The 24,345-nt window shown below is 34.4% G+C and overlaps 1 protein-coding gene across 1 annotated transcript; it reads right to left on the minus strand.

Annotated features, from left to right (window-relative positions):
* Positions 1-20,680: 20,680 nt before the first annotated feature.
* On the minus strand, positions 20,681-23,868 carry LOC127835573 (uncharacterized). Its single transcript, XM_052362009.1, has 4 exons — positions 23,844-23,868; positions 23,016-23,147; positions 22,455-22,589; positions 20,681-21,813 (listed from the first exon to the last, which is right to left on the minus strand). Exons 1-4 carry the CDS (start codon positions 23,866-23,868, stop codon positions 21,560-21,562), a joined length of 546 nt encoding a protein of 181 aa, XP_052217969.1. The 3' UTR covers positions 20,681-21,559.
* Positions 23,869-24,345: the final 477 nt, after the last annotated feature.

Consider the following 24,345-nt stretch of genomic DNA (forward strand, 5'->3'; position numbering starts at 1 on the left):
TACAGTTTACTTTTTGAAATAAAAATAAAAATGCAACATGCATGATTCGTATTTTCAGCTGTTAATCACCCAATTTAGCCATAACGTTATGTAATTTTAAAAATTACATTAAACAAATGATAACAATTGCGACATATTTAACAATAAACATAGCTTTTATGCTATATTAAATCAAATTACGTTAGAAAAGAAATAAAACGCGTCGCAAAAGTATGCGTTGTCGGCAGGATTCGACCCTGCGCGGGAAGATCCCAAATTATTTCTAGTCTATCGCCTTAACCTCTCGGCCACGAACGTCACACAACCTGTTGAAATTAGATATCCATAAGTAAACAGGCAATAAGACTCTTCGATCTTTGAAGAAATCGCGGGAAATCATTACGGATGCGTTACCTTAAGTGTACGTTGAGTTTGTGAATAACACTTATGCTTGAAGTGCACTCATACGAATTGATCTATAAATGGCGACTGCAAGCAACGACAACTTGTTGTTCAATGCAAACAAATTAAATGGCACATTTCGCCATGGACGTTAAGGAATTGCATGCGGTAGTAGATGTTCTTTCGCATTCGGTCGGTATTTATCGCACATTGGACATGCAAGTGCATATTTTGTTATTTAGTCTGACATTTTTGCCAAAACATACTATGTAGAGCGCAGAGTTCTTTTTTTCTTGCAGCCAAAGGGGTGTCTTTTACCTCCCTGATCAGCTTGTCGGGTGACTAGCAAACGCACTTTGAAGATACTACCATTTTTGAATGATAATTCGTTCATTTTAAATCTAAAATGACTTTTTACGGCCTTAAAGTATTTTGCCAGTTTGCGCTTCTCACCGTATTTGTTTTAATTCTGCATCACTGACCGGTATAACTGTTTCAATTACGCATGCACGTGCGGGTCAGCGAGTAATACCTCTGTGTTGTGAATTACTACAACGGCAAACGGTTGTAATAGTTGTTTTTCGGAAATATCCGGTCTGGGTATTTCCGATATTTGAGCACGCGCGGCAGGTACAAACAAAAGCTGGCTCGCATATTTTAAACGAGAGTGAATCAACAATTTCTTTTTTTTAAATATTACATACCACTCTTTTTCTTCTCAAATGTTTGTTATAGTTTATACAAATACCACGAATAATCATTTTTCTTTAGATGAACTAATCGCAATCGTGTTTCATTTGTTAGAATTCTATGTAACACGATAATGCTGTATATACATGTAAACAGCTTCGGTGACGTACATGTAAATATGTCATTGCATATACTGTGCGCATGTCCGGGCATACAGTTTTAATGGAAGTTTGTAAATGAAGCTAACTTAGCATTAACTCTATCATATATATATATATATATATATATATAGTTTACTATTTAAACATATTTAAAATCACACAGACAAATACCAAAAACCTAACATCCTCAGTCAATTCGTAGTACAAGAACTAATAAATCGATCCATATCAGTTGTATATTTATATGTGAATGGATATAGCTCTATTGTAATGTTTTTCCTTAAGTGTTTTCTCAAGAGAAAATAACATAATTCGTTAAAGAGTAAGACCTAAAGTTTTAAAGGCACACCACTTACGAGCTTTACCATATACTACTTTTATTTGCTAGACAAATAAAACAAGAACATGAATTGTTTATCAGCAGAAATATTCAATATGTCAAGCAGTTTGTATAGGTCCCTACATCACCATACAAATGACAATCTGCGCGACACACTAATCGAAACACGACATTTTATTATTCAAATGTCGCCCTTTTTTAGGTAGCCCAAAAGGCGATATATCGTGGTAAATGTCGCGCGTCGCTTCCTGTGTCGCCCAAAATATAGTGCGTCGCTTCGTGGGTCGTTATTGTCAAAGGACGAAACACGAAGCGACACACGATATTTTGGGCGACACACGAAGCGACACGCGACATTTTATTATTCAAATGTCGCCCTTTTTATTCGAATGTCGTGTGTCGCGGTCTAATTTTACACCGCGACACACGACACACGAATCGAAACACGACATTTTGGGTGACAAACGAAGCGACTGTGTTCAAATGTCGCTATAATAATATCGCCTTTAAAGCTAAACGTGATATAGACCTGAAACTTGGAATAGGTGAATGGCATTAAGATTCACCCCTTTGTGTCCGTCCGTCCGTCTGCCCGTTCGTTCGTTCGTGGTGAAAGCTTATAGTGATATTGAATTAAAACTTCATATGCTGAAAGACATAATTGAGAGGTGCAGTGCAAAAGAACAATTAATCTTTTCTAGTTATTGCCATTTTTAATTGTATACTTGGGTTTTCATGATTAATTGAAAACTGTTCGTGATATAGACTTGAAAATTAGAATGGGTGAAGGGTTATAAGAGTCACTTCTGTCCGTCCGTCCGCGGTGAAGGATATAAGTGATATTGAATAGAAGCTTCATAGGCTTAAATATATCATTGAGGAGGATTGCAGTGCAAAATAACCATTGCCATTTCTTGCATATTTTTTAGTAATTGCCCTTTGTAAATGTTATTCTTTTTTGTCATGAACATTGCTTGAAAACTATAAGTGATATAGACTTGAAACTTCATATGCAAAAAATATCCTTGAGAAGAAGTGCAGTGCAAAGGAACCAAGTTTTAATGCTTTGCTTGCCTTTTGTCTGTAGCATAACTTGAAGTTTTAAGTGATATTAACTTGTTACTCCATAGGCTGAAGGAAATCATTGAACAAAAAGTGCTGTATAACAGAACAATAACACTACATTGCACACTGTGTAATTGTCCTTTGTAAGTTTTAATACTTGGATTCTGTCTGTAGCGTTACTTGGAAAGTATTACCCAATTTTGTGATAAGCGTTCATCAGCGCGGTATTCGTGTCCTATGGACACATCTATTTTTTATTTGAAACTGTCTGAGACAACTTGGTTTGAAAAGTTATATATGCATACTGGATTGTGTTAAGTGTGTTCTGTCACTGGTAATGCTCTAGACGACCTGGCAGTCCTATTTCTATTCACTAATCATTGGAAACTGTTGCTGTCCAATGGAAGCCTGTTTTCGTAACGAGTTGCATCTGAACTTTATATGATACCTATATGATAAATAACGATAATGGAATGAATATAGGACGATAGAAGCGAAGCCGTTTTTGGTCATCAATGACTGATATCAACCAAAATATATTCAATGAAATCACGAACAATTAAGTTTTTAAAACAATTAAAAAACAAACATGTGTATTGAACAATCGATTACGCTCCACAAAATCTATTTTAGCCCTGCATAAAATGCACTTAAATGGTTTTAAATTGTTTGAGAATCAAACCAATTGCCTTTACTACACAAATACCGGTATTAAATTATTCTGTTTTTACGCTATTGTGTTCTCAAATTTATTAAAACAGACATGATATGGTCGTTTTATAGTTTGTGGCTTATTAGTTTTACGGCTATCGTTGACAAAATATCCGTTCACTTGAACAATCTCTGCAGTGTAATCTCCAAAACGACAGTGAGTACACAGACAAGTTAAGCGCCTATGGATTCGTAATATTGTTGCTTAGATTATGTGCTGCAAGAAACATTCGTACTATTTAATGTTTTTGAAAAGCAAAAACAAAAAAACAAATACCCGTTCTGTCGTTATAGACACCATTTTATTCCGTTGAAGTACCACAACAATGTATCACGTGATCATAGATCCCTGGCACTTGTCGTAAATATGCTCTCCTCATCATTGAAGTTAATACACGTTTCTAATTGTTAATGCTTTTTAAATCCAAAAATGACTTTACATTTGTAGTAATTAATATTTTACTCTCTTAGCGTCGTTACATTTAATATGGTTAACACATATATTTTACCTAATAGTTACTTTCTGTTGATTAGTAAAACATTAGTATAACATTATTCAGTTATTTTTATGCTATATTTATATATTTTTATTATTTTTGAAATTCTCTGTTCTATATGCATACACAACCAATCGGTACAAGTTGGGTCTTAACAACCACAATATCGTCTCTCTTCTTCTAGCACTTGCACAAAGATGCTTTGACCTAAACAAGAAGTAACTGATATTTGTTCATTCTTACATTGCAATGTGTCTCAGAAAGTTGTTACAATGTAATTGTTGCTCTGGTTATTTCTGAACATTGATTAATTGAATCGTAACTCGATTGAACACATGCGTTCTCCATTGTTTCCTTTTATTTTTATTAACGATCATACGAGGTAAATTTCTATTTACACTAATATGTTGTTTGAAGATCGCTGTGCAAAGTGTGAGTTTCCAGTACCCACAAACTTGTTTAAACCACAATGCTTATCGTTTACCTTTCCAAGGCATTGATCCCAGCTTTATTCAATGACGTTTGCATTTTTTGTGTGTTCTTACGTAGTATGCCGTGCTGTTTTGGCAGTTGGTCATTTGCCATGTACAAAGGACTAAGCATGTTAATTGTTGAGAGAGCGACACATCTTTGGCAGCTGGAGTATTACTTATTTATATTGAAAGAACAGTTTCTATTTGTATGCATTTCTAGCATTAGGGAGCAGATGTCTCAAGAGCATTTCTATTTTTCGTACGTTTTTATGGAATGGTGCATTTGTACAAAGGTATAAACCTTGAGACCATCTGAAGTCTTTTTACATTTAAGTTTAGTACTTTCAATAAAAATCGTACTTAATACTGCGCTTTATTTTTCATTATTTTTCAACCCTGTTAGCAGTTTAATTGTAGTCAAAATCTTACTTTGAAGTTCTGTTTGAAAACCAGTATAAGGTCGACGTATGAGCTTATTTTCCTATGCCTATGCTCGAATGAATAATATATACGTATACTGATTACAATCATTATATTAACTACAGCTCAACAAACGTAGCAGCATCTCAACGCAAAATCTATCCGATGATCTGGTTACTTATTGTAAATGCATATAATTGTGCTGATTGTTTTTTAATCATATGAAATTCCTCTCAGCATAAACAGTTGATATTTATTGAACATCTTTTTCTAGCTCTAATTATATTTTGGAGCTCCTTTTCAATTATTCAATTACATGTACTTACAAGCGCTTTTGGGATGTTACCTAGTATTCAGTCGAAAAGAGGAATAAACCTTAATGTTAGAAATTGAAGCCGTTAAAATAAAGATAGACCAACACCATGTTAAATGCATGTACTAAAACTTTTCCAAAAAGTAACTGTGGTCTGTAGCCTTGCGTAAAGCATTTTGTCGCTTTAAATAAATTACTTACAGTATTTGGAAATGTGCGAATCTATCAAAATGGCGCTAATGGTATTATTTTAGAGCAATAGTACAACAATAACAAGCCTAGTGTAATTATTTATATCAACATCGAATGGATTTTGAGGAAAGAATGTACAATTCGCTCAGTATTGAGAACAATGAATTGGACTTCTTAAGTGGTGAAACATTTTTCTTGAAATAGCTTTATGAGTAGCTGTTAATGTCACTTTGTTTTTTCTCGGTTTCCACTAAAGCCAATGGGTCCTTGAACAAATTTCTTCAAAAGGATGAACATACGTAATACGATAATTATATGACTCATTTGAACAAATGCCATTCAAACACTGACGACATAACCGTCGCACTTTTCTGTCTTACAAATTGGTGCTTATTTCCAGTTATGTAAATTGAAATCGGCACATTTTGTTTGTGTTTCTTTTGAAGATGTGGGCATTTAAACTCATACTTTTGAGTAGCCTTCCACTTTATTGCTATGAATTATCACCAATCGAGAACGAAATTATGATACGCATGTTTTGTTTTTATGCTAAATTTTATTTTAAGTAACAGTGCACCATTAGTTTATTTCCTGTCAAACAGCGATGTGGAGATTTGCGTAAAAAATGAAAAGAAGTCTACATCTTCAGTAGCTGCATTTGATTTGTAATTATAAACCAATCGATATATCAATCAACCAACCATAAAATGAAACATTTATAAGTATGCACTCACTTGTGTCAAACATAAAAGAAAATTCGTCGGACGTTATCGCGTTCTTCGTGGAAAACCGGAACATGCCGTCGGGTAAAATGTATTAATCTTTATCGTTTTATCGGAACGCTCGTTTGCACACTCGCTTATCACTTAGGCGACCCGGATTTGATTCCTGCTCCTGGTGCATTTGAGCTTTGTTTGTGGTCATCATACCGAACAAGGGGGGGTTTCCTCCGGGTACCCCGCACCGCTCCCACAGCACAAGACGACATCAAAATATCTTTCATTTAAAGTTGCTGAAAATCTTTCAAACGTTAGCCCAACTTTCATGAGTGTACACTGAATAGATAGGAGAGCTGGGACTTGAGCTTGGTCCGCACAAAAGCTTTATCAAGTTGTTTGTTTCCACTGATCCGACCGTCCCTATTTTTTGCAACCGACCCTTAACAATTTTTTTGACGTTTCAAAATAGCGTGTGTATAGTATAAAATATAGTGTAAAACAATTGTCAAATTAAAACGTTAGGCCGACGTACATATCCTCCTTTTTGGCAATATTAGTTGAAACAAACAACTTTTTTACGCGTGGGGGGGGGGGGGGACCTAACAAACTAAAAATACACACCAACGTAGCCTATCATCACATTGTTATGCTGATAACTAGAAAGTTGTGTTTGGAAATAATTATGAATAATTTGCAATTTTCAATTCATAAAACAAAATGCATATGTAGCTAAATGTAATTTCTAACATTTTTACCAAACGTAACTTCATACAACTATAAATGAAAATAAATATTCTGTATTGAATGCTGAAAATTTTAATTACAACTTTCTTATATATAAAGCTGTACTTCAAATCAGTCTTCTCGTAATGCCAGTTATCATAACTTATTATGAGTAATAATGACAACACACTGCCCAATCAACGTTTTGGGTATTTCTATGAACTTTAGATTATCAAGCATTTAGCAGTATTTGTGTGTGAATTGTTCGTTAATAATTAGAGTGTACATTAGTGGGACACATCTGCATTGAAGTAAATATACACTATCTGAATGTAATGTATATTCATGAGTACTATATGCATTCACATAAAAATACGGCGGTACAATACCAATTATTTTGATCACAGTAGAGCATTCAGATGTGTTAATCTATCAGTATGCATTTGTTTGGAATTCATATTTTAACTTGATCTTTTCTATTTGCTAATATGTTAATGCGTTTTTGTTGTTGTCCATTTTAATGAAAGAATAGGCATTCAATATTATATATTGTTGTCTGATACACCAATAGATCCCTTTCACGTACAAATTGGTTGGAAAATGTAACATTTGTAGAGTTGTTTTTTTATGCCTCAACAATAAAGTTACCTGAATTAATGTAGAAAAGAAAAAGTATTTATGTAAAATGTAGAAATCTTTAAAGAGCAATTACTCAAACATAAATCATTTCCCCGGAGCTACATGTAGAAATGCGCATCATATATTGTACTTAAGGCTGTTTATAGTTCCATAAAAACCGTTAAGTTGTTTCTCAGAACTGGCGTTGAATGTTTATGTATATTGCAGAAATATTCAAAGTACATAAGTCAGATGGATATAATTGACCCGGAACGATAATACTTAATCCGCATCTCCTCTTGGTAGTTCACGATGTTTTATAGTTGAATACAACGGATTCAATAGTTTCTGGAATTGATTAGGGACGGACGAACAGACGAAATGGCGAGGAAACGGATGGTCAAACCAGTGACTTGATGCGTCCTCTTAAAAAGCATAAACTCACACATTTGAAATTATATTTTTAGCATGTATTCGCATTACGAAACTATTATTATTATTAACATATTATATCAATATCTGTTTTCAAAGGACATTGTGTAAACAATTCCAGCATAAGGGAGCATTTCATACACCGTTTTAGTTAGCACCATACCTTTTAGCTTATATCCCATGTTTGTTTTCTTCTTTGTTCTGGAGAAGTTGTTGTTGCATCAATGTCACTAGGGTATTAACTTCAAACTATCCGGACGCATTTTATTTTGATCATCATACGCATTTTATTTTTCTCGTAAAATACAATGTATGATATATGGTCTATGACATAAGCATAAACTACATAATGACGCTTTAAAACAAAGATACCGGTAACACTAAAATAGCTCATGAACATTTCGCACATGTAAAACGAATTCAAAAGCTTAAATAGATCTATGTTTTATCGAAACAGTGGCCGTTTAATTTTATTTTGTATAAATTTTTGGCGTTGTGTTTGTTTGTCATTTGTACGCATTTCGGTGAGTTTGGGAAATAACGTCCGTCGTTTTCTGAAGAAAATGTTGACGAATAAGCCACACATCCCAACTTTTTTAACAATGATTAATATGATATTTCTAATGTTTAATATGCACCATCTTTCATATTTGTTGCCACGTTTTAATAAAAATGCCGAACAGTCGAAGTGCTGACAATAGTTGTTATTCGGAACTCTCATGTCTGGGTTTTTCCGATGTTTGAGCACACGCGTTAGGTACAAACAAAAGCTGACTAGCATATTTTAAAAGAGAGTGAATCAATAATTTCTCTTATCGCTGATAGTCAACACCACTTTTCTGCTCAAACGTTCGTTATAGTTGATAAAAAATACCATGATTTAATCATTTTTTCTTTAAATGAACTAATCTCGATCGTGTTTAATTTTATTAGATTTGTTATGTGTAATTATTAATGATAATAATAATATTATATAACAACAAAATACTTGAATTTTGACATTTCCTAAAAGAAACACTACTGTCGTTTAAATACGTATTATCCACTACTGAATGGGAAGCAAATCGGATATCGACGTTACTGGTCATTACTGTATTAATGACAATGTTTGTACCTCCCGTGCGCTCAGAAATCGGAAAAACCCACAGCGTGCGAGTTCGAATTAAATCTATTTACATGCAGTAAATACAATGTTTTTATTTGAATACCTTTGTGATTGTAGATCTTTCATTTGGATAACATTGATTGAAATTAGAAGAAAGGAATACGAGTTCAGACATTTAGACATAATACTGGTTTGATTACGTGTTTAATGCATATTTGTGAATATCCCGGAGAGAAGCGTAGAAGTCTACTAATAAGGAAAAAAACAAACACTTAATACTATGAACAGTAAATCATATTATCAATATCCTATTTATATTAAATAATTTACAATAAAACCTAGAAATACCACCTATACAAGGTAAACTGATTGTCTCAATGCTTTATACTCGAGAAAATTCTACCTAATGCTGGAAATTAACACATGCGCAAACTATAATGGAACTAGTTTCGTGAATTGAATATATGCCTACCATGTGTGTTTAAAATCCTTTACAGATTAATAAAGCGTTAGAAATTATTGCCAATTTAAGCATGTTGCAGTATTTTTGTGTAAAATTGTGCATTGTCTTAGAGTGTATATTTGTGGAAAACATGATCATTGAAATCAATAGTTTGTATTACCTGCTTTGATTTTTTCTTAATTTTAATGTTTATTTATGAATACTATAAATTATGCATTTTGTACAACAATACGGCGATACCATACACATTATTTAGGACACAGTTACACATTTAGACGTTCTAATCTTTAAAAATTCATACGTTTGAAATAACTACAGTACAACCTGTGTTAGTAGCCACCTCTGTTTTCAAACACTTGTCATAAGCAAGCACAATTTTGATTTCCAAAATGACCTTATAAAGTGCAAATGCACCTCTATTAAGCAGCCACCTGCACTAATTGGTCAAATCTGCTGCTTCCCATAGATGGCTGCTTAATACAGGTTCAACGGTTTTTGTAATTTTACTTCATTATTTGTTGATATGTCGATATTTGTATTGTCTTCTATTTATGAAATGTAAGGGGGTGAAACTCAAGCTGCCTGGCAGTATAGCACTCTAATAATCCAAAACTCATAAGAATGAACATTAAATCGATTACATATGGTTTATAATGAGATTCTTTTTCGGCGGCAAAAGAAAGATGCGTTCACATATTTCGACATAATGCTATTTCTTTAACAAATAAAAACATCAAATGTAAGAGAAGATGCTTAAACTGTCATAATATTGCCCTTCATATAATAAAGTGACAGTGCAGCATATTCGTTTTAATGAATCCAGAACACAACAATTATGAAATTGCATAAAATAATCAAGGGAGAAACATTCATCATCACTAGAAAGTATTAAATAGTACCAATTATATCATTTTCGCGCAATCAATCTGAAATTGGATCAACAATAAGACTAAACCGGTTGTGGTTATTTTATTATGGCGTTGTCGAATTTATATTGTTTAAATTTGAATAAAATAACTTTACCATTGAGAACAGTAATGCATGAATTTTTACTCAAAAGCAACATTAAGGTGCTATGATTGCTAACATTCACTGCGTAGCGGTTTCCGGTTTAGAAAAGAAAACTCTGTGTTTTTGGACAAGTCGAAAATTTGAAATGTATTTCTTAAGCCTAAATCAACTAACCAACGTTATATAAACTGCACTATCAAAGGCGGCGTTCGAAAAACAATCTTTACAGGGTCAAACCCACAACATATATTATTAGTTTTGGAGAATAAATTCCACATATTTTAAATTTCGCCCTAAGCCTGGATTTTATAACCATATACATATTTATTTAAAAAAAAAATCATGAAAAATTCATTTAACATTTGAAAACGTCTTCAAATGTATTTAAATATTTGCTAGGTCGAACTGTATCAATGTACAAAGTTTCAAACCGTAATCGTCGACAGATAATTAATAATTAATTACGAGAATTAAGTCGCCTTCGCCATAATGGTCGAGGTCGACTTAACTCTGCAAAACTGGATTTCGGCTTCGCCCAACGGTCGCGATAGTATTTATATATATATATATATATATATATATATATATATATATATATATATATATATATATATATATATATATATATATATATATATATACATTCGTCATGAATTCGTCCTCTATGTGGTTAATTTGTTGTTTTTTTAGGCCTGGTAACCACGCTTTTTGCTGAATGTAAACAGATTATTAATCCTCCTAGTTGTTACCATTTTAACACAGTTTTACTAAGACTGAGTAATACATATGGCTATGATTGAATAATAAATATGATATCTCTAGTATTAGTTAGGTTTTATAAAATTTCACCTCGGTACCTCGTTTTTAGCCGCACGCGATCATCATGATAAGATGAACATTTAGAGTGGTACCGACTTAAATCTTGACACCACAAGACAACTAGGCATGACGCCGGGCTCCGGAATAAGACTAGCTACAATAGCTTACCACGAAATATATATCGATGTGAGTCGTTATGTCCCTAAATAAAGTTGTCTTCGTGATGCATGGATTCAACGAGTAAATCATAAAGGCATGTAGTAAACAATCATATTCAAACGATATTGCAATAAACAAGCTTTGATATTTCAATATTTGAAAAATTACGTGTATGTCAGTATTCGTGGCATAATTGAATAGCCACATAATATCCAATGTTCAGGCCTAAAATACACGTCATCATCTTTAACTGAGTTTAATAAGCATCGTATAACACATAGATGCACAGTTTGTAAAGTGTCTAAGATATATAGTTATATGTAATTGTTTTGTTTCTCTTGTATTTCAGAATTTGTGCAAAGTGTTTATGAAAAAATTAGACTAAGAAAAAAACTACCATAAAAGTCAAATAGAGGCAAAGCAAATGCACATGGAGATAGAAAATTTGAAACGATTTTCAATTGAACTTGCACAGGTAATGGACGATATTGGGGTGACTGAAGAAATGGTATCTTTGAGACGCCATGTTAGTCATCTGATTGACAGATATATATCTATATGTGTGAACATGATGAAATTGCCTTTCAAACATTTCACGCTCGGTAGTCAAAACGAGGGCTCTACAACAATTGGTATGATGTCAGACACCGACAAATTTGGTTATCCTGAAACAGATGTTGCCCATTTACACTTGTCAGATTGCCAGGTTTCAAAAACCAACTATTGTGTTATAACTGAACCAACATCTTTACCACAATGCTGCAGCCTACAAACAGTGATACGATTCGCGAACAACATATTTTTTCCAATGAATAGGGACTTCCTATCTGACACACAACGCATTGCAAAACACATTATATGTGATGAACAAGGTCGAGTGTTGTATAACTCCATGTATACTTTAAACATGTTTTTACGAGAAACGGACTACATACGTCTCTTTCAAGGGCAACAACATGGACCTGCAGTTAGGACGCTAAAATTCGACTGCGTCTTTGCGATACGATGCCCTACTTTACCGGACAAGTGTAGGGTTTTGTTTACGAGACCAAGACCAGATCACTGGCCCACACAAGGATTGCTTTCAAAGGCAGAACAATGTGAAGTGTATATGGTTAATCCAGGATGTCAAGGTCATACATTTGGGTACGATAATGAATGTAAATTTAGCTTCATTAAACTACAATTCCAAACTAAGTATGTTGATTCGCAGTTTCGAATGCCAACTAACATGACTGAGCGTTTACTCATGTTTGATCTTAACAATGTACAAATGAAGGCGTATGTAATAACAAAAATGATCCGAAAAGAGTTTTTGCAACCACTGTTGAATTAACGCTTAAGTACTTTTCACATGAAAACGGCTCTTTTGTTAACAATTGAGCAATTTCCAAAAGAAATATGGAGAGATGAAAATCTCGTCCAGTGTGTAATTTACTGTCTCAACACACTCAAGCGTTTCTTGAAAAGAGGCTACTGTCCACATTACTTCATCTCCTCTGTTAATTTGTTTACAGGAAAACTTACGAAGAATGAACTTAACAATGTGAAAGAAAATATTACAAAGATGATTAAATCTAACTTACGTTGTCTTCGAAAGCTATGTATGGATGACGTAGGTCTGAGACTATCTGCGAAATCCGTAGGTCTAAGAAACGACAGTAAACTATCTGGCAAAGGTAATCGTTTTCAAATTATCACGCAGATGATACACAAAATGCGTCTTTATTATCTACATACACAGCCAATGTTGCTCAATCACAACGATTTAAAAATGGCGGCTTTAGCAATAAAGTCCGCAAGTGCAACCGATCAGGAATACATGTATGAGGTGGAATTTATTTTCCAAAGTATGTGTAGCAGTATAGCATCACAGGCAGCATCTGATTGTATAGCGAATTGCAGGGAGGTGACCTTTGACATTATCTGCATGTACGAATCATCTCTCAGATCAAAAGACATTTCAAATCATTTAAGATATGCGTCGATGCTAGTATGCACACGTCAGTTTGAACGTGCGTGTACATTACTGGACACAATTGAAAGTATGATTATATCAGGTTTGATTCAAATCAATGAATTATCGCAACAAAGCAATGATGCCAAACCTAAGTCAGATACAAAATCAAACAAGTGTACATCGACAGAAGTGTTAATGGAATATGCCGGAACATAGTGTGTCCTCTTTTGTTTATAAAAAGTGAAATAAATTGTGTTCCAGGCCATCTGATATACGAAAAGTGCATTGTTATCACTACAGATGAAATAACATATGCTGATGAACAAATAAGGAGTGGTTATATTTATCATGTATTGGAATCCGAGATCATCGCATTCTTCTACTATTTGCAATACCTTGCATCAAATAATATTGATAAAAAGCGATTTACATTAGCAAAGCTTTTATACTATTGCGAGGGCAAACTACACAGTAAATCGCTGGACCACACTTAACATGTTAGGTCATGTTTTTGAATTAGAAAACAATTTCGGAGATGCATGGACAGCATACAGAAGATCGTTTGTAATACAGCCACACAATAATCGATACTGCGTTGAATCAAACCATTTAGAGAAAGAAAAATTAAGAAGAAATTCACGCATTATGTTCTAGAGAACATTTTTTTTTTCATTTGCTTTGACAACGTGTGTATTGTTAGTTTTACGAAATGTAAAATTAGTTCTATATTGAATACTTAAGTAAGGTGTTTTCAATTGTGTATTATACTGTACTAATATTCTTCACTGATAATGTGCGTGCACTTATTTGTTGTATTATTGTTTTTTACTTTCATATTATGCCCTAACTCGATGGCTCTTTTCAATTGGTTCTCTTCGGTTCAAGAACTAAAGCCAAAGCTAAAAGACTGAAGCTTAGCCGACTACAATTGCATGAAAATCATTGCATCCACCGTTCATATTTGTGCAGTAACAGTGTTTATAACCGTAATGTGGTTGTATATTGTAGTATTTATCTCGAGACGAATCCAATGTATGCAGTGAGATACAGGTGTAAAGTGTAAAGACCTTGATATGATGTCGAAAGATAGACTATTTACATGATTGAACACATATTTTAGAAATATAAAAGCACCGTTTTTTAATATATTTTCACACATGTGTTCCTTGTGATAGATTTAATGTATATATATGTGTGTTATGACATATTTCCAATGTGTATACTATGAAAACATAATACACACGTGTATGTTGATAGATTATTGCTTACTGTTTGGAAATTGTAATTTGTTTAAATTGTGAAGGAAATTGGTTTGTGTTGTGAAATGCATGATGAACATTAATGGTGTTTTGTGTATAATATATACTTATCATAAGATATTAGATGTATTGTATTTGTGTGTATACCATTTAATATCATCAAAGAAATCAAGCAACAATACCACATGTAGATAGATGGTGTCACTTCTTTGTGCCAAATCTCTAAACTAGGAACTAATTGAAAACCAAAATGGTAAAATGTGCATACATCAAATGTCGCAATCAAATATGTCTACATGCATGGACATTGTTTAGTTTTACTTACAAAACGATACATGATGCGACAAATTGAGAGGAGCTTTTGTGTTTAATGAAAACATACCGGGCAGACAATAATAAGAAAGCGAAGAAGATGGTACAGATGCGTGTTGAATGCATGTGCGTTAAGTACATTCAAAAAAGTAGCTCGTTTAGTCCGCACAGGCTGATCAGGTACAACTCTTTCCGATCTTATAGAATATTTCGATTACATAATATCTCATCTAAACAAAAATCAAGTTTAGGCGGAAACTGTCGGCTTAGATAATCCTGTGCGGACTACGTTGTTTGAATCGTGATGGAGTCTTGTTATTGTGTCCATCAAAATTGAGCGATATGCGCGATCTATAGGAAACATATGCAACAAATTTAATTTAAAACTATAGATTGTTCATAGAAATTAACTTTTGTTCGATTTTAATCATAACTTTGTCGTATCATCCCCCAACGGACGTAATCTGCATAAGTAAATGACGCCAAATAACAAAGCAAATACCATTGTACGACAATTCAAATACCATTTTACGAAATTGCATCAGAGCGATCAAGTTTATACCGATGTGAAAGTATCTGTTGAACTTGGGAGCTAGTTACCAGGATTTCTGGGTTTGCTTGATCATCGAATTTAATACAAAAACATAAGAAAATTACCGACGCAACTTCGTCATTTTCCCAAAATCAGGGATCCACGAATGATCATGCCAAAGATTCAAAAAGATTTAACAATAAACGAGAGATGTTTAATAATTCGCGAAATATTTATTGTACAAAATTAGATATTATGTTATGTTAATTTTTAATTACGCTAAAAATGTGTATAATTATTTTTTGGCCACGTGTGAGCTTTGGAGCTCTTTAAAAACTGTTCATAACCTTAATGCTCTGGATTGATCGTCCTTAAGTGGTTATCCCAGTTGTGTTTGATGTGTAAATGATTATCTTGTGTACTGCATTTGCATTTGTTTCGCAAGGTAGTTCTGCCTAACTATATACCACACATGCAACATTGGTTGGTTAAATTCGATGAATATATTTGCAGGCGCCATGCATCATTACATTACATAACATGGAATTTTGGTATGGTGAAAATTATATGCCAATTTTCAAGTTTTATCATGTGTTTAGTGAAGCGTGTTTCACATAGTTATATGTTATTTTATTATAACACTTGGAGGTCAAGGAGAAAGTTGTCAGTTCGTGTTAGTATGTCGTTTGTCCAATTGCGTCCTTTACCACTTTCTGCGGAAAAAAACACGTGATACCAAGCCCAATGACACCACCTCTGTCCATGCAGGTCCAGGCCCACACGCGCACAACACCACGCCTTCGAGGACCTGCCCCACCCCCCCCAATAAAAATGGAACTGTGCACTTTGAACTACCTTCTTGCAGCCCGAGACATAAAGATGCCCAAGTATCCATCCCTTCTTGTATTTGTGTGTTATTGATTGTGCTTGAGAGTGATGTTGGGCTAAGTGTATGTGTTCTAATTAAAAAGGTATTGGTAACTTATATTAAATTGCATAATGCCGTTTAAAATGTATGGTATTAAAATAACATTTTAATAGTCAAAGATGCTTTACATGGTGTTGGAGGAATCCAAATATATTTGTATAGATATTGAGATACTGTAAAACCATAAATATTCGTTGGCAAATGTTTTTTTAAAGATGTGTTTTTCATTCGTGGGCATGTTAATTCTTGGATTTCTTATTTTGAAACAATGAGGACTTTGCTCCGCCAGTTCCCGATGTGTTGACGTTAATTTCATGGATCGGTCAATCCACGAAATAAAGAAAAACTGATACTGGTTTGGGATGTGTTTTCGCTCTCTCCCTCCTCAAGATAAAACGGATAATATTTTTTCAATTGTACTTGTTTAATTGGACAACTTAACCTACGTTATCCCTCGAGTAATTTGTTCGAACATAAACGCTAACTGTTTTTCAAGTGTATTTAGTTTACGCATTGCGACTTAAATGCAAATTTCTTACTCGTGCACTACAATTGCTTCTAAAATGTCCGTATAATTACACTGCGTATTAAAAGCGCATGCGTTTCACAGGATTGTCAATATTAAATGTGTTTGCGCTTGATTGCAGAGATTTCTAACAAATGTCATGTTTTTATTTAAATTAATGCGCTAAAACAGAAGATTTGAAAAACCTATTTTAGTTAACATATTACACATAAGCGTCAACCTATTTGTCCCGACGGACGGACGGGCGGGCTGGCTTGCTACCGGGCGGACTGATGGCCGGGCGGTCAAGCGGTCGGGCGGGCGAGCGGGTCGACTGGCGTTCGTTTTTAGGATGGACGGACGGACAGACGGACGGGCATGTGGGTATTCGGACAGGCGCGCGGGCAGGAGGGAGGGTGGTCGGGCAGACAGGCACGCAGGAAGACAGGCAGGCAGACAATTCAAATATTTTATTGACGTAAAATCAATTTAATTTAAGAGAAGATATTAATAGCTCATTTAAAATTAACGTAACGCAGAGCCTTTAAAGTTACTCACTAGAAAACGTATGGGCATTTGAACACACAGCAAATACCGTAATGCCGCTTACAATCAAAAGAAATATAACCATTTATTCAGGTGTGATAATTGATGTTTTGAGAGAGCCTACTTTAATAATTAAGTCGACCAGCGGATATTTCAGGGCTTATAGATTAGTTATATACACAGGGGAACCAACTGTTTACATAACTAATGAACCGTAAATTAAAACAACAACGGACCACTGAGCTTGATACGTGTATCGTCCTTGAATAGCCTACTTTACGCACATGCATTAAACCCAGCTTTTCCAGAACCTGAGGGCGAATGAAGCCACTAACGCTTCAGCTGATGACGTCATTGCCTGTGTGTACACATGTAAGCTTGATTGACATAACCAATTTCAATACAGCGTTTAAGCGTTTTCATAATTCCTGTATATTGAGTCAATATTGTCCCACCGAGCTTGCTCATTAGCAGCAAAAAGCACTGAATGGCATTATAAATACCGTTTGGAAACCATCCGATTGAGTAATATCGATGGATGCGAAATATAAGTGATCCGCAGGGATTTCCATAGATTGTCATGTGATTTAATATTTCAGGAGTCAAATGTAATTTTAAGGGACCTATACAGAATCGCTAGCACCGATATCACAGACAGGCATTCGATCTTCGGGCTTCGCATGGCATTTGAAATAACACATTAAACTGTTTATGCAAATCGCCTAATTTACTAAAGACCGTACGAGTCATTTTCACAGTAAGCGAGGGTTGTTCATTAATGCGTGTTTTAATCACGCTGAAATTTTATGTTCATAATGACATGAAAAAAATCAACGTTTGACAGGATTGATATTACTGTGTTTTTCGGTTCGAAGTTGTATAGTTATATTTTCAAATAGTAAATTACCAGTCATATTCATGCATTACACAATTAACGATAACAACTGATAAGAGCTGAAACAATATCGGTAAACAATGGTGCCATCTCTTGTTAGAGATGCATTTATAAACAAACCAACGATAGATCAAAGATTGCGCTCATAAAATGACGGTTTAAGAAATTCAGCAAACGTTAAACAGATTAGTACGTTATATGTGATTTGAACCTGTTATCAATAATTGTAAAACTCCGGCAATCAATGTCAAAAGATGACTGTCTGCAAAAAAAATAATACAGAAACATGCACTCGCAGCGCATTTTCAAAACGTGAACACGTTCAAATCGCTCTTCATGGCTAGCCTACGATAGTTTAAAGTAGCTGCTAAGTGTATACATTTTGTATGCATATAACATATTCGTTGGCTTGCGGGAATAACTTTCGGAACTAAAACGACACATTTTTTTGTATTTTCATATGACAAATTAATCATATTATACTTCCTCTCAAGTCATTCCATTTGGTCCAACATATGCTCCAGTGTCATTGCAGTCTTTCCAATGTATCTTATTGTTTGTACGTGTATTGTATTTCTTTGATGGCGTTTCCATAGATCTGGCCCCGTGTTCACAAAGCAAATTGAAATCGATTTTCAATGTCAAGTGACATTGATTTTCAATTTTTGTCATCGGTTCTCAAACTTGGTGTTCACAAAGAAAATCGATGTCAAATGACATCCAAAATCGATTTTCAAATTGCAATCAATGACACTGAAATTGAAATTGATATTGGGCATTGTCAAATTGAAAATTGATGACAATCACCATGGTAAGAAAACAATATGGCCGACATTGAAAGACGTCTTCGTCGCGCTGGATACATAAATGAATTGTTTCCAATGGATAGGAGAGTTTTCCGTGATCGAACGAACCCCGATGGAAATTCGTGAACGGTACCGGTTTTTCCCGGAAACTATTCTGTTTCTTGTCAACATGCTGAATTTGGAGAGGGCTACTGAACGTTCTTGTCCTCTTCCGCCGCTCATTTCAACTTTAGCGGCATTGCATTTCCTTGCAACTGGCACACACCACATTGTGACGGCAGGGCTGCATGGAATCTCAAGGTCCAGTGTATCTAGAGCGGTCAAGCAATTATTATAACAGGTGAAATCGACGGTCTTCTGCTTGGTGACTCTGGCTATGGATGCAAGAGGTATCTTATGACACCATATCAAAACACCGACAGTCCTTGTAAGGTATAGTTATTAAATGGATCTTTAAAACAATGAAACATATATTCAGAATTAAATTTTGTTAACCTTAGATTAAACAAAACAAGGGCTGTTTGTAAAACATGCATGCCCCCCATATGGGCTGTCCGTTGTAGTGGCAGCCATTGTGTGAATACGTTTTTGTCACTGTGACCTTGACCTTTGACCTAGTGACCTGAAAATCAATAGGGGTCATCTGCGAGTCACGATCAATGTACCTATGAAGTGTCCTGATCCTAGGCAAAAGTGTTCTTGAGTTATCATCCGAATATCATTTTACTATTTCGGGTCACCGTGACCTTGACCTTGTGACCTCAAAATCAAAAGGGGTCATCTGCAAGTCATGATCAATCTACCTATGAAGTTTCATGATCCTAGGCGTATGCGTTCTTGAGTTATCATCCGGAAACCATTTTACTATTTCAGGTCACCGTGACCTTGACCTTGTGACCTCAAAATCAATAGGGGTCATCTGCAAGTCATGATCAATCTACCTATGAAGTTTCATGATCCTAGGCACAAGCGTTCTTGAGTTATCGTCTGACAACCACCTGGTGGACGGACCGACCGACAGACCGACCGAAAGACCGACATGAGCAAAGCAATATACCCCCTCTTCTTCCAAGGGGGGCATAAATACTAATCATCATGAAAAGGTTTAATATTTACTTACAGGCATAAAGCAATGTCACCAAACTAGCATTAGTTCTTAACATTTAGTTGAATGATTGTAATATTATTAGTATGTTGTTTCCTTTACAGGAACGGTAAAAACATATCCTTATGTCGAACAAAGAGTGGTGATCGAGCAAGCTTTTGGCGTTCTCAAGCGTAGGTTTCCATGTCTACATTATGGACTTAGAGTAAAACCTGACAGAGCAGCCAAAATAACAGTCGCGTGTGTCATTCTTCATAACATTGGATTAGAGAGGCAAGACATGTTTTCACGAACATGTGAGGATGACACGGATCAGCCACATGTTGTTTATGAAGGAGATGGGTCTGGAAACAGTTACAGAGACCACATCGCAGAATCTTTCTTTTAAGAACATATAGTTATATAATAACAAGGGCTGTATGCAAAACATGCATGCCCCCCATATGGCCTGTCAGTTGTAGTGGTAGCCATTGTGTGCATACGTTTATTGTCACTGTGATCTTGACCTTTAACCTGAAAATCAATAGGGGTCATCATTCATGATAAATGTACCTATGAAGTTTTATGATACTAGGCCTAAGCACTCTTTACTTATAATTTGGAAACCAAATGATGGACGGACCGACCGACCGACATGTGCAAAACAATATACCCCCTCTTCTTCAAAGGGGAGCATAAAAAATCATTAATGAAATTATCAGGGTTTGGATTCACCAACTTTTTTTAGTCTAAAATGTAAGACTCAAACTTAAGAAAAGAATCGAAAAACGTTTTACCTATGAATCTGATCACAAAACATTCACAGTCAATTTGAAGATAACTAAACAAAGATTCATTCACATAATGATAAACTAACAAAGTATTATATCAATAGCAAAAAGATAAGAGAAGGATCACCGAGGCTGCAGATCAAGAAAGACAAGTTAGAACAAAAGAATAGGCATATCAACAGTATTATTCATTTAAACAGGTATATTGGAAACTGGAAATGTGTCTTAAATGCTAAAGACAAATGCATTTTAAATATTTCACCGGACACAATTATATCTTGAGTCAAACATGTTTCAAGGGGCATATTGACTGCTAACAACAAGTTAAATGGATATTATTTGCAGCAAAAGCTACAAAGGACTGATTCATGCATGCTATGTGAATTACATGTATAAATAATGTATGACATTAAAATATGAATAAGTGGAACACCAGCTGCCCATCAGTATAGCACTTTCATCATTTACCAAACTTGGTCCTTTATTTATGGTAAGTGGTGTTTCACTTATTCATATTTGAGTGTCACACATTATTTATACATTTAATTAATAAAACATGCATAAATCAGTCCTATGTAGCTGTTTCTGCAAATAATAGCTATTTAACTTGTCTATTAGCAGTCGATATGCCCCTAGAAACATGTTAAGTTTAAGATTCAAACAAAAGAAGGCCTTGATCCATTGCAGACTTTATATTTGAGTTTAACAACTCTTTTTTTAAAGTAAAAAGTTGTCTCTCTTGCTCTGCAGCCTCTGTGATCACCTTAATTCTAAGATCATGTAGCTGTTTTTCCTGCTGTTGCCTCTGCAACAGCAGGTCCAACTCAGCCTGTGCACGTCTTGTTTCCAGCTTAAGTAGCTCTTCTTCATAGCATCTGTTTCTCTTTCTCTTTTTCAACGATTCTGGAAGTTAATTATACATTGACAAATTCAAATTGTGCTTAAGAAAATAAATACTTTCTTCATTTTATCCATGTTAACATGCATGTTTTTGTAACTGATTTATGCCAGTTATGATTTGAACAATTTATATGCACAAAAGAAACTTCATACATCAGTGAAGTTAAAAATGACTCTGTTCTTAAAGTTTTAATTGTTATTTCAGTTATGTGCATGCTTTTTATCCTATTACCAGACCAAAAACAATCGAATATCAAGTGATCGTATAAATATAAGCTCTATGCTAATATCGACATTTTTAGACCATGGTTTTCCGATAATATATAGTATTTTAACTTTTTTCTAATTATAAACGACCACAAAATAATGGGAATAATAGAATATTATGTGCGTGTCGGATAGAGATCAAGTTTATCATGCGAGACTGAGAAACAAGTTGTAGTACATGTATATTCTCTTAATATAGATTGGTTTAGGGTATTGGTTTATTTGAGTATTGGTTTATTGTGTAAAAGGCAATATGACTTTCATATATCATCTGCATACTCAAGTTAATAATAGTGTGATGTATCAGTATGCTTCCAGATTCAGAGGATGTCAAAAGATGATTTTTGGTCTTAAAATATTGACATATTGAAATATACCTTTTGATGGTCTTGATGTTGAAGAAGTGGCTACATTCGAGGCAGTTGCAGGCTTTGATGTACACTCAGCAACAGTTAGTGTACACTTGGCTGAGGCTTCATCAGTGTCTGCCATCTCAGCAACATCAGCCACGCCTTCAATACAACAAATTATAACATCTATGAATAAACAAGAAATGTGTCCATGAGACAATGATGCACCACTAATTGGCGCCAGTCACAACTTTAGACAGACGGCCAGACATACAGATGTTACTATTAATGCCCCTTCACCATTTTTCGAATCACAAACATCGCAAAATAAAACCAATTAACATTCCACAAATTATTATTGCCAGATATGTATATAATGGTTAAATATTAAACAAGACAAATATATTGAAGCAGAGCCATTGTGTATGGTTCATTGTTTAATGTTTTCAAAATAATCTGGTAACGTATATTGCAGGTCGGTTGCAGTTCTAAATATTCCATTCATATTCATTGCATGTTACAAATTTGAAAGAAAATGCTACAGTGAAAAATAAATTAAAAAGATCATTATACATGCATAACAATCACCTGAATCAATGCCACCCGGAATGCCAATCAGCTGTGGCTTGTCGCGGATGCCATCTATGACCAGGTCTTCCACTGTGGTTAATACAGCTGGAGGCCCCCCTCCAGTTTCTTTTCTGTCAGACTCTTTTTTGGCTGAAATTAAGCGAGGTACATTTATGAACCATTCTTTAACTTAAATATCATATACTGTAATCTTTGAAAAATTATTAAACAATCAACATTGATATTTTTTATTTTTGATGTACAATAACTATTGAATTGAACAGTTCAAAAATAGTATTAACTGAAAGATTTAGCTCTCAGCACATATACCAATGTATTTTAAGAGCATACATCTTTATATTATAACAAATATTTTCTCAATATGTTGACAAAAATAAACACTGATTAAGGAATATGTAATAAAGATTAGAGATTACTTGTTAACTATTACTGGGCCAAAGGAACTCACTAATTCTATTATAATTTTTTAATACTCAGAAATTTATTTTTATCATCAAAAATACATTTAACTACATTTTGCCAAAGTATTAAAAATAATCAACAAGCATGAATAATGAGCGTGATTAAAGATCTAGCAAAATATTACTGGCGCGCAAAACACATGTAATGAGCTCATAATATTCAACAATTACATGAACTTTTTTATTTTTGTGTGCATAAAATACTTAATAAATTACATTTAATATTATACAGTTTTTACAATGGGTGCAATAAAAGAAAACATTTCACTACATTACATAATGAGAACATGTCATTTTGTTTCATTTTTACATTCTATTAAAACTGGTACATACGAACATGATATAAATGCAAAGTGTAAGGTACCTCGACATTTCAACTGCGCATACATGTCTTTTATTTGACGCACTGTCCTAGAACATTGTGCGACACTGGAGCTGAAATGAAAGGTAATATAGTCATATTCTATATGGAAGAGGACCATAATTGAAACATATTCATTGCTTCTTATGTTTTTCTAGGTATAAAACGGGACATAATAATGTCAAAATGCCAGTCAGAGTTACACAACTTTGCCTGCACAGTCCCCCTATATAGTAAGAAAGTGTTGCAAGTATGAAAGCAATAGCTTTGTTACTTTAGGTATAAAGTGGACCTAAGCACAAAACTCAACCAACTTTTCAATTTTTTAAGTATAAAAAGGGCACATAATTCTAACAAAATGAATGCTAAATACAGTTGTCTGCTCTTGTTTATAGGTTGGGGTCATGTTGATAAAGAAGTACACAAAATATAAAAGCAATATGTCAAAAGATATAGTCGAGCTAAAAATATATGACACATATAAAGACATGAATGTCTATAAAGG

Source organism: Dreissena polymorpha, chromosome 6 (genome assembly GCF_020536995.1).
Source record: "Dreissena polymorpha isolate Duluth1 chromosome 6, UMN_Dpol_1.0, whole genome shotgun sequence".
In the NCBI taxonomy this organism is placed as follows: Eukaryota; Metazoa; Mollusca; class Bivalvia; order Myida; family Dreissenidae; genus Dreissena; species Dreissena polymorpha.